The sequence below is a fragment of the Molothrus aeneus genome, chromosome 15, assembly GCF_037042795.1.
Source record: "Molothrus aeneus isolate 106 chromosome 15, BPBGC_Maene_1.0, whole genome shotgun sequence".
In the NCBI taxonomy this organism is placed as follows: Eukaryota; Metazoa; Chordata; class Aves; order Passeriformes; family Icteridae; genus Molothrus; species Molothrus aeneus.
Window position 1 is genome coordinate 14,227,779 of NC_089660.1, and position 11,575 is coordinate 14,239,353.

An 11,575-nucleotide genomic window follows, 5' to 3' on the forward strand; every position below is an offset into this window, starting at 1 on the left:
TCTGGATTGTCTCTGGGGGCTTTGTCAAAATGTTCCCTGGAAGGCACTGATCATATTGGTACCTGCATCTCATGTGGGTTTTCCTACTGCTTTTATTAGCATTTAGGTGAATTAGAGGGTCTTTAGTTGCAAAACACATCTGTAGAGGTGAAATATCACTCATCTCAGAGTCCCCCTGTTCATTAGTAATCTTGATTAATTCTCTAGATAAATTAGTAATTTTTATGTTTACAGCACAATTCACTTTGACAATGGAGTGCAGTGCTTCAGTAAATTGATTTCCTGGGCCCAAGCAGTCAGAGTTGGGTGTCCCAGGTCCCTGTGTCCCTTCTGGGGTGGGGAGCTCTGGAGAGGGGAGTGGGACAGTCACAGGAGGCATGCCATGCACACTCCCATGTCTGATGCTAATGTTGTTTGGGTTATCAGCTTGCCAGCCCCTGTGGTGCCTACAGTGTCATTTTGGTGCCTGTCCAAGTGGTGAGGGTGGGATGAGCCACCCTCTGCAGCTGCAATGTAACAAAATGCAAGACAGTGCTGAGCAGTAATATGGAAAGCACTTAGAAGAGAAGAATGCTAATCCTGTTTTCATGTGCTACAGCATAGCCTCTTGGGGCAATTAGACAATGAATGTAGTTTTGGGGACTTTCAGTGCATAAAACTTGGGAGGAGGAATACATTGGGAGGGAAATGGTGCAGAATAGCTGTTTCCAGCAAGGCCAGTCAGTGTACTCTGTCACTTTTAATGTGCTTAAGAAAGTTTGATTTCTTAAAGAAACAAAGGAATTACTTAAATCTAATAAAAGTTGAGAATTTTTGCTGTCATGATGCAGGACAGGATTGGAGTTGTTAAGTCACATTTCTCTTGCAGGGCAGTCAGCCGTTTTTGCTAAAAACCAGTCAAGGGAACCCTTTAAAAATCCCCCACTGCCTTATTTTTGCAGTCTTTTGTGTGGCTTTTTTTTTTCTTTTGGCAGTGAAGAGGGAAGACATATGACTTTCTGCTGATAAGCACTGTAATACATACCTCTAAGGCTGATTGCACTTACTTCTTAAATGGGCTTTCTTTTAGCTGCTAATTTTACAAAATCCATATACCAAACCACTGAATGGAAGGGAAAAGATCTTGTATCACCTAAATGCAAACACTTGAATAGGAGGCAAATCAAATCCTTCATTGTTGTTGGTTCCTTTCAGACCGTGTGTGTCAGAAGTGATGGTGTTTGACAGTGATGATGCAGAAGCAGCTGGAACAGCCAAAGTGCAAATTGCAATGAGGTATGTGCAACATATTTTACTGGATTTGCCTTCCAGTGGGAAGGATGATAAATGGGATAGTGCTTTCTGTGCTGTTTTCTTCTCGAGTCCTATTAGTATTAATTGATGCCCTTTTTTAGTGGAATTAAGAATTACACTTGACTCCAGGAGGTTCTTGGTTTCCCTCTTTCATTTCAGTGGAAATCAGCTGATGATATTGTGGTATGAGGGTGCAAACCAGTAATGGGAGCACTGGCAGTGCTGGGCTGGAGAGAGCCTTTGGCTGGATTGCAGAATCCTTAAAGTGCAGCCTGGGTGGGTAAAACTGCTGAGAATAAGTGGCAGTGACAATCCCTGACCTCATGTGGACCCCACAGTAGTGGGTAAGGTGTAGGAGGGCAGGCACAGAGGCATCCTCCATAAGTGACTTCTTGGAAGTTAAGTGGGATTTGAGGAAAAGAAGTAGTACAAAACTCATTTGTTATGGCCATCAAAAGCAAAAGGCTACTCATTACATCCTCTGTTGCACTTCAAGTTTTTTTACTTAAAACTTTTCCCTATTGCAGCCATTAAGGCCTCTCAAAAAATTGTAGCTACAATGCAGCAATCTAACTAGACTCCAGGAAAAGCAACGTATGATAGGTCAAATTGACAGTCCATTGTATCTGAACCCTTAAGTTCTGGATGTTCTGGACTGTTCTATATTCTGGATGTTCTGGTAGCAAAACTTGATGTAATAGGAAACTGGTTTTGTTTTAAACTGTGGGTGAGTCATGGTCATATTATAGTGTTGTCTTGTTTGTAAAATTTTTGTATTCTTTGTGTGAAATACTCAGCCACAGAGTCCAAGGCAGAATTCTCTAATAAAAATGCTTTTCTGTGTGTTTCTGATTCAGATATGATGACAAAAATAAACAATTTGCCATATTGGTCATCCAGCTGAGTAATGTTCCAGCACTGCTGTTACAACAAGATCAAAAAGTGTAAGTGGGTGAAACAAACACACTTGATATATTTGAGTTGGATCCCAATGAGAATGAAAGTGAGATTGGCGTATGAGTTTTCACACTCTTAAAAATTTACCTTTCCTGAAACGTTTCTATACATCATGTGGTGACACTTACAGACTAATAAACCTGTAGCCTGAAATAAGGTGCAGTTACTTCCTCAAAAGTCTGTATGTGCTAGGGAAGGACTTGCCTGGAATTACCACTGGCTAGTGAGGTTCTTAATTGTAGCAATGCCTTGAGCATTTGTCCTGCTTCAGAACTCCTTGGACACCTGTACAGGATTGGGAAAATGTGCAGCTAGACTGCTAGACTCATTCCAAGCACAAGGTCTTTAAACTCAGCTGTGTGCTGAATTAGCTGACAAAAATTGGATTCATTTTTGCTGTTCCTACCCACAGAAGGATGTGAGCAGTGTGACAGGTTGCACAGATGTAAACAGCCATGTAAAACAGGATCCTATGATGTCTGAGTACGAGGTTCAGAAGGATGAAGTCTGTGGCAGCTTGTCCCACGTCACATCTCTGACACTGTGACGAGATGTTCCTTTCTTCTCAGTTGACTGCAGCTCCAGAGAATAGGAAAGCACAGCTGTGGGTGTACCACTTGTGGGTTTCTCTGGGTCTGGACTGAAGGCACTTGAGACAGTAGTTCATGTTCAGACCCAGGTGTTTATTATTTCTTATCAATAAAACAGTCCCACTACTGTGAGTTTGGCAGCTTTTCATTAGAAGGCACAAAATGGCCAACAATCTCTTGGTACAAGGTCTTTTAAGACTAAACTATCCAATTAAGATCTGACACCTGGATTATTTTCCCTTTTAACCCAATAACTGATCCCAAAGAGCCCACAATGCAGACTTTTCTGTCCAATTACAAAATGCCATCCAAACCCATGGAGAAGAAGCATGAAGAAGCATGAAGAAGAAAACCAGGAACACACCCTGTGCCCTCCATCTTGCTTCCATCCACAACATACTAAAAATCCCAAAACCTAAATTTCTCACCAAGTGATACACCTACACTACTCTCTATAATCTATTTCACACTTTTGTGGATTCCAGTCTATCTTGAATCTGGGAAACTTTCTCCATGGATGAGGGTCAGAGTCAGTGCTGCCCTGGGGGTCAGGGCAGACAGAGAAATATTCCCTGTGTGCTCTGGGTTTGCACAGAGAGCAGGCTGACTCTCAGTGAGGGGTTTTGGGAGCTGCACAGGTGCAGGGAGGGCAGAGCTGAGTGCAGTGTGTCCCACAGGAACATCCGTGTGGCGGTGCTGCCCTGCTCGGAGAGCACGAGCTGCCTGTTCCGCACCCGGCCCGTGGAGGCTGCCGACAGCCTGGTGTACAACGAGCTCTTCTGGGTCTCCATCTCCTACCCAGCGCTGCGCCAGAAGACTTTAAGAGTTGATGTTTGCACTGTAGATAAGTCTCACCTTGAAGAATGTTTGGTGAGTATCCAGCTCTGTTTTAATAACTCTGTGTTTGTTTCCTCTTTTTAATTAGACACGATGTTAGACTCTTGAGGTACGGCAATTTCTGTGAAAGCCTTCCTGATAATCTTTAGCTATGTGGTCTCTCCCCCACAGCATTCTTTGCAGTGACAATTTCCATCAGGAAAAACAATTACGAGATAAATGTTTTGTTACAGAACTACCTTGTCAGACCACTATATATTTCTTCTTCATGATCTGATGTCAAACTATAACTAGTTTTCTTCCTTTTGGAAACATTTATGGTATTGCAATTGAGAACCAATTACTGTGATTGTGGATACATCAGGTTGTGTGCTAAATGCAATGTATTAAAAAATGACAAGGCAGATGAAGAGAAATGGGATATACAAAGCTAAAACATCCTGGCAGTGATTTTTGTCAGCCTTGCAAATTTCTTGAAAGAGAGTCATCCTCTCCTGTTCCTTTCTCTTTCTCTTTGAAGCTCTGGCTGTAATTTCTCCCTCCTGCATAGCACTGTTTGTACTTCTGGATTCTTGTTACAGTGGAGCTCTAGTGAAACACTTGCTACTTACATTGGAAGCCCTTGGCAATGCTGAAAATAATTAAACATAAAGCATTACTAGTGGTGTTGAAACGGGATAAACAGGCAATTTTACTTTTTGTTGAATTTGCCAAAATTAAGCGGTCCTAGGTTTTCACTCTGATTTTTTCTGACTGGTGTGGTAGCTGTTCATTTTAGTATTACACTAAAACTGTGGTTTTGCTCTCAATAGGGTGGAGCACAAATTAGCCTTGCTGAAATATGCAGATCCGGAGAGAAATCAACCCGTTGGTATAACCTCCTTAGCTATAAATATCAGCAGAAGCAAAACAGGAAAAGTAAACAAGGAAACAACCACTCTGAAGTACCCTGCACTGAAAAAACAGTAAGAACAGCTGCTTAAATGGAACAGATCTCTTCTAAATAGGACTAACACGAGGGTTTGTGTGGCTGTTACTATAGAGAAGTGAAGGCTGCTGTGTTTATATTTACAACTTGAATGTGTTGTTAAGTGCAGCAAAATAATTAACTTGTTGATTCCAGATCTGCCCTTGTCCTGGGCTAAATACTTACTGAAATCTCTGCTCAGGAAGCTGAGGGATGTGTAAGTGATGTGTGGCCTCCAGCCTTCCTGCAGTGCTGCCATGAACTGGCTGGGCAAATCAAGGCAGAGTTTGCACATGCAGGGCACAGAGGATGCTCAGCCTGGAGCTGCACACCTGCACGGGCTGGGGGAGCTGGGCCAGCTGTGCCCACAGCGCTGCTCTGGGGCTGCTCTGGGGCTGCTCTGGGGCTCTTCTCACCACACAGGCTGGGCACTGTGCACTCTCTGAGAGTCATTTCTTCACCAAAAGCCTCTTTCTCTCCTCAGGACTCTGTCTCAGCACTCTTGGAGCAGACAGCTGTTGAACTGGAAGCTGTGGAGAAGAAACTGGAGGAAAGCAGAAGCACTTTAACTAGCAGAGAGAGCTGGTAGGTGCCATCCCACCATCTTGTTGTGGAGCTATCAGAGCATTTGGGTGCAGAGGAAAAAGCAGATTATACTGAGCTGTGGGAGGCTTCTTCTTTTGCTGTTTTGGTGAAAAATCCTGTTTCTTCTGTTCTGGAGGTTGTCTTAGAAAATGAGAACAAAACTGATAAATGTTGAAAATTGTCAGTTGCACTATGCTAATTTTGTTATTTGTACAGTCTGCTATGGATGCCCTGAAAACTCCCCTCTGTGGTGCAAGGCTTTGCTTGAATTTTAATGTGGCTGTTCTTTATATGGTTCAGATTCAGATTTCCTTAGAGAAGTCCAACATTTGAAATAGAAAGCAAGCCTGACCAATGGGATTGATGGAGCAGCCTGCTGTGAGTTCAAGGCAGCTGAAAAGGGTGTTAAAACAGTGCTTCAATTTTGTCCAGTAACACTTTTTAACTCAGATTAATGGCATCCTGAGAGCTCCCCTCAAGATGCACTTGCCTTAAACTCAGACCACATGGCTGAACCCTCATCTTGCTTCTTCTGAAGCCAGATCAGGATGAAGTTTTTATGTGGTCTTCTGGTGCAGCTTCTCCTTTCTAAGCCTGTGTTTGTGTAATCTCAGTGGCTGCAGGGCCTGTCAGGTACCTGGCTGCCTTGGGGACGTGTTTAGAGTATTGTCCACAACAGACCAGTTCAATAACAAAGATGATCTTTTCAGGCAAGATGAAGAGGTTCCTGACCTGGAAGAACAGGAGGAGATCAGTGAAAATGAAGCAGAGGAGGAGGAGGAATTCTGTGCTGGAAAATTGCTGTGGGATACAGAAGAAAGTCTGAATTCCCAGCTGCACACAGAGATAGCAGTGAAGGTACAGTCAAGGGCCTTTTGAACAGAAAGATGATTTAAGCTTCCCATTGCTCAGCTGACTGGGTTGTTGCTGAGCTGAGCAAGGCTACAGCAGTTATTTGAAAGTTAACATTGATGATTAAATGTTTATCTACCTGAAATCTTTGTAAATAACTCTGTGTGAGCATTTTGTCCCACGGTTAGTACACCACCATTTCATGCCTTCTCTTTGCTGCTCATGAAAACTGTTTTAATTAATGTGACAGTAGTTTTGACCTTGTTTAATTCTGAGTGTAACTGTAGTCAAACAGGGGTGTGCTGTATTCAGCTCTCTCTGTGCATTGATTTGGATCTTTGCTGCAGATGCACAACCAGTAAGATAATGGTCTTTAAAATCCTACCTGCTCTCTGTGGGATTACCAGGTCACAGTGATGTGTGGATGCACAGGCAAAGCCCATTGGAATCACTTGTGTTGTACAGCAGTCAGTGGATGCAGAGCTCTTAGGGAGCAATCCAGTTAATGCAGCAGAGCTCCAGGAGTGGAGTGTCAGGGAATGCTGCATGAGAGGGGCTAAAGAATGTCTGGGTTTGAATGCAGCAAGCACAGACGTGGCACAGGTGGCTGTCACACAGCCCTGGGGGTGTCCTGGGCACATGGAAAGCTGGCATTTACACTGCACTGTGTGTCTTTCAGGTGGATAAAGAGACCAACACAGAGAGCCTTGCACAGTCCTCGACTGTAGTTCGTCCAAAAGACAAAAGAGCAGCAAATCCACCCCAAAGTCAGTTTGTCAGGGGCAGCACCATCATCCGCTCCAAAACATTTTCCCCAGGACCACAGAGTCAGTACGTGTGTCGGGTAAGGAGAGTGAAACCCTGAGCTTCTGAGTGCTTGTCTTCACTCACTCTGTATTTCTCACAGAAACCCAACAGTGCTTTCTTCTCTCCCCCTCTGACTTCAGAATTTGCTCTGTCCTCACCTCCTAGGCAGTATCTTGCCTTGGAACTAACAGCATTAAGCACAAATTTATCAGATATGTGTGTGCACATATATTTGTGGCACGTGCAGCTTGTTGAGATGCCCTGCCCTATCTGGAAGGGCTGCTGTAAGACAGTGATGAATAAGCTGCATATTAAAGTTTCCTGCTGCTTGAAGTGTTCTGGGCTAACTCAGTTAGCTCTGTCCATCTGATGAGGTGAACATAAACCTTTGATAGAAATGGAAAGGTAAGTACCTGATAATATCAGCAAAAAAACTGTGGAAACCTGAAAGTCACCAGTGTGCCTTGTGTGAAGGTAACTGAACAGGCCATGTGTTGGGTCAGATGTCCCTTCCCCTGCTTTGAAATGTTTATTCACAATTATTTCCTGAATTGAGGGTCAGAATAAGCTATAAATATCTCATCTTTTAAGTGGAACTGGCAAACAAGCAAGCACTGTCTTTTACCACACATGACGTGTCCCAAGTGGGCAAGCCATTAATACAGCGGGGCCAGATTTGCTGTGTGGGTTCTCCCTAGTTCAGCAGCAGGTTCTTCCAGAGGAACAAACCTTATTCATTCTGCAGTGCTGGAGTGGTACAGATGCTGTGTCCCCGTGCCTCTTCCCCTCCTCCCCCAGCTTTGAGAAGGGAATTAAAATTAAAGCCTGCTTGAGCTGAGCTCTTTGTAAGGATCTACAGACAACCAAAAATCAAGGCAGGCTGTGTGTAACATGGCAACTCTTCAGCTGATAAACCCAGGGGGAAAGCTTTCAGGTAAACTTGCCTCTTCCACCACTAGCTTAAAACACGGGTTATAGAAAAATACAGATTAGAGAAAGCAGAAATTTCTAATAAAATAGTCCCATGCTTTACATATGCTAGGAAATATTATTGTTTTATTATTATATTATTATTACTACTTACAGCTGATTTTTCTGGGCTGTTTTGCCCAGCCTAGTTACTTGCTCAGGAGAAGAGCAGTGGGGCAGAGTCCCATATCATAGCCTAACTTAGTGTCTCTCTTTGCTCACAGCCTATTTCCAAAAAGGGACAGAGTTGGAGGCTTGTGGCAGGGTCTGGCTGTGCCAGTGCATGTTGTGTACTCAGACTGGGGTGACAGTTTCTGCATTTCACAAAACTTATAGTTCTGCTTACAGCAACCTCTGGTCTTGCTGGCAGTGTGTGTATGCACTGCTTGTATTTCTTTCATGAAAGATTTGTGGTTTTCACCTTCCTTTTCAGCTGAATCGCAGTGATAGTGACAGTTCCACACTATCCAAAAAGCCTCCCTTTGTGCGGAATGCGATGGAGAGACGAAGTGTCAGAGTGAAACGGGTAAGAACATCACCACTTTTCTTTTCCTCTAACACAGACACGTGCAAAAATCATAAAACTGTTTTGAAAGGAAAATTTGCAAACATAAATCAGTTGCCACGTGTTTTCATTCACAACCTTTTCTCTGTGTGCGAGAAGTCTCTCAAGGATTCTTTGAAATATCAGATTATGACTGGAACATTTAAGCTAGAACTCAATTAAAACATTTAATGTAGGAAAATGGTTCCTGGTATTTTCCATCTTGTCAGAGAAGTAACACAAACAGTTTTGCTGTGTTTATTGTTGTGAGATTCTTAAGTATTTAAATAAATTTGAGGAGCTGAAACAGAAAAGAAGCTGAGAATGATGTCTCAGGTGACCCTGTTGTAGCAATGCCATGGCACACAATAAACCCCTGTGCCCATTGTGATGGCAATCACTAAGATTCCCCCAGGATACTGACACTGAACTCCTAAGGAGATGGTTTTCTTGGGACAGCTTGTGTTTGAAACTAGCAGAAGGCAATATGTTACTGGAAAAAGGAATCACAGGTTTTTCTGCAGCACTGTGGATTCATCTGAAGATGAGTCATTAAACTTAGGAGGAAGGTGTGCAAGCAAGACTTGTTCAGTTGGCAACGCTGCCAAGGGAGAACTTGAGTGGAAGCACAGAAATGAAAACACTTATCTATAGAAATGAAAACACTTATCTATAAGAATTCCTTGAGTTTGTGGTATGTCTCAAGACAGACTGGAAAGCAGGATCAATAGAGATGGTTTGTGTGAAGAGAAGCATTAGAAAGATGGGTCTCACGATGTGTTTGGCACTTTGTGGGTGGAGTGGTTGGGACAGTTCTCCTCAGTGTGCTCACAAACCCTTCTCCCCCAGCCTTCAATCAAGGCCTTCGGTACAGAGCGCCTGATCCGCACCTCGCTGGACCTGGAGCTGGACCTGCAGGCTTCAAAAACCTGGCACGACCAGCTGGTTCAGGAGATCTCAGTGCTGAGGGAACTGAAGGAACAGCTGGAACAAGCTCAAAGTCAGGGTGAAAAAGAGTTGCCACAGTGGGTGAAGGATGATGAGAGGTTTCGACTGCTGCTGAGGCTTGTGGAGAAACGAGTGAGTCATACCTGCCTTGATTGGGGTTTTGTTGCACTCAGTGGAGAAATTTTGGGAACAGGGGACTTTGGACAGTCAGTAAATGAAGCCTGAGCACTGTTAGTCACTCCTGTCTGCCACATACAGCTCTATCAAGCTGTTAGTCCTGAGCCCTTCCATTCACCAGCAGAGAGATTTGCTGCCCTAGCAGAGGTGTGAATACAACAAGTCACAAATGCCATCTGTTGTGCCAAGTGTGTGCCCCCAGTCTGCAGGAGGTGTGGTGTGTGGTGGTTGGCACTTACCTTACTCTACATCACACCCTCCCCCATGCACAGGGCTCCTTCTCAGCTTCTGGGATTTCTCAGCACCTCTGCTGGCACCAGGCAGAGACCAAGCCATGCTGGCACCAGGTGTAGGAGGCAGTTGGTGTGAGGTGCTCTGTGGGGTGCTGTGTGTGCAGATCTTCTGCCTTAAAAGAAGATCAAGATCTTTGTATCAAGAAGATACAAGAGAAAACTGACAGAAGCCATTATTCTTACCACAGGCAGGAAGGACACCTTACAAAAAGCTCTCTCCCTTAGAATGGTTAGTTGTCAAGCTGCAGTTTAGCTTCTGTGGCTTGTGACTTCCAGAGTCAACAGTTTCCAGACCCCTCAGACCTGCAGCTGAAATGGAGGTCAGTTAGGATAAGATAATTCCTCCTGGAAACACAAACAAGTCTTCTCCGTTATTCATTTAGGTGCAAAATCCAGAGCACAAGTGTGAGCTCAAGGCTGATAAAATGATGAGAGCTGCTGCCAAGGATGTCCACAGGCTGCGAGGGCAGAGTCGAAAGGAGCCTCTGGAAGTGCAGTCATTCAGGTAATCCTAGGTAAAGGGGAGGAAAAATGGACTACTACCATGATTTTTCTGTGGGTGACTGAGATGCTGATGAGGAAGACTGATCTCTGCAGAAGTAGTTAACTGTTCTGCTTAAATAAGAGCTTCTGTATTTTTATATCCAAGTATAAGGTCTGACTCAGGGGAATTAGTTGCAGGACTGCATATGATCAAAGCAAGCAGCATTCTCCAAGTCATTCCCCACCTGGCAACAAATTCTGTAACATAGAGGCAGCCCTTTGCTTCCCTAAGTAACAGACCCAGAAAAGAAAAAGCCCTGAAATGGCTTTTGGTAAGGTCAGTATTATGGCTTTAACTCGTGTCTGATAAGTAAATAAAAAGCGTAGGTTGTGTACATCTGCTCCCTGTGGGGACAGCTGGTGGGGTAAATTCTCCTGTGGATGCTGGACATTTCTGGCAGGATTTCTGTTGCATTAACAACTGATCATCTTTTTTCAGAGAGAAAATGGCGTTTTTCACACGGCCAAGAATAAACATCCCAACACTCTCTGCGGACGATGTGTGATCACCATAAAGTATTTGCTTTCTGGACAATTCTACAAATGCAGATTGGGTTTTGAAGTTATTTATGTGGTATTATGAAGGTACCAAGGCATTTGTATATTAGAGCTTTTGTCAGTATGTGGATGTTTTGAAGATTTTTAGGTTAAAGTTATATCATCACAGAAACCAGCATTAAAGTGACAAGATTGTATAGTTTGTATATTTAGGAATGTATTTTTGGGAAATAGAATTTTAAATAAGAACAAAATGCAGCGTAAGGTGCTGTTATTCTTAAATAATGCTGTTTAGACTTTTTGTACAGCTCTACCTTTTAGAGGTTTTACTGCAATAAAATAAATTTGAAGGAACCTCACCCCTACCTTCTATGATGTTCTGCATCGGACTCTCCTCTGAGTGATGTATTTTGTACCCTGTGGGGAATGCTGTGAGCCAGCTGGGGCTCCCAAGTGCTGTGAACGAATTCTCTGTGAGCTGTGAAGCATTTGTGTTTCCTGCCAGGTCATAAAAGTAGGTGTGAAGTTCAGAATACTTGCACTTTTAACGTTTGTACTACAGCTCATGTCTGTAATGGGTCTGTTAAGGTAATGTGGGGAGCCCATTGAAACCACTGCTGTGGGAGGAGGGCTGCAGGTTTAAAGTCCATTTTAGGTTTTTCCAATAAAGTGACCTTTCTGGACAAACCTGTCTTCTTGTTTTTTGTCTTGAGTG

At 43.6% G+C, this 11,575-nt stretch overlaps 1 protein-coding gene across 1 annotated transcript in view; it reads left to right on the plus strand.

Moving 5' to 3' along the window:
- The window catches only part of WWC1 (WW and C2 domain containing 1), a 66,722-nt gene extending 55,175 nt beyond the window's left edge, over window positions 1-11,547 (plus strand). Inside the window, exons 13-23 of the mRNA XM_066560031.1 lie at window positions 1,195-1,275; window positions 2,151-2,237; window positions 3,518-3,710; window positions 4,490-4,642; window positions 5,129-5,229; window positions 5,940-6,087; window positions 6,761-6,925; window positions 8,291-8,383; window positions 9,251-9,481; window positions 10,203-10,324; window positions 10,802-11,547. Coding sequence (XP_066416128.1) covers window positions 1,195-1,275; window positions 2,151-2,237; window positions 3,518-3,710; window positions 4,490-4,642; window positions 5,129-5,229; window positions 5,940-6,087; window positions 6,761-6,925; window positions 8,291-8,383; window positions 9,251-9,481; window positions 10,203-10,324; window positions 10,802-10,868 — 1,441 coding nt within the window. The 3' untranslated portion in view covers window positions 10,869-11,547. The remainder of the gene's footprint in view (window positions 1-1,194; window positions 1,276-2,150; window positions 2,238-3,517; window positions 3,711-4,489; window positions 4,643-5,128; window positions 5,230-5,939; window positions 6,088-6,760; window positions 6,926-8,290; window positions 8,384-9,250; window positions 9,482-10,202; window positions 10,325-10,801) is intronic.
- The last annotated feature ends 28 nt before the right edge of the window (window positions 11,548-11,575 follow it).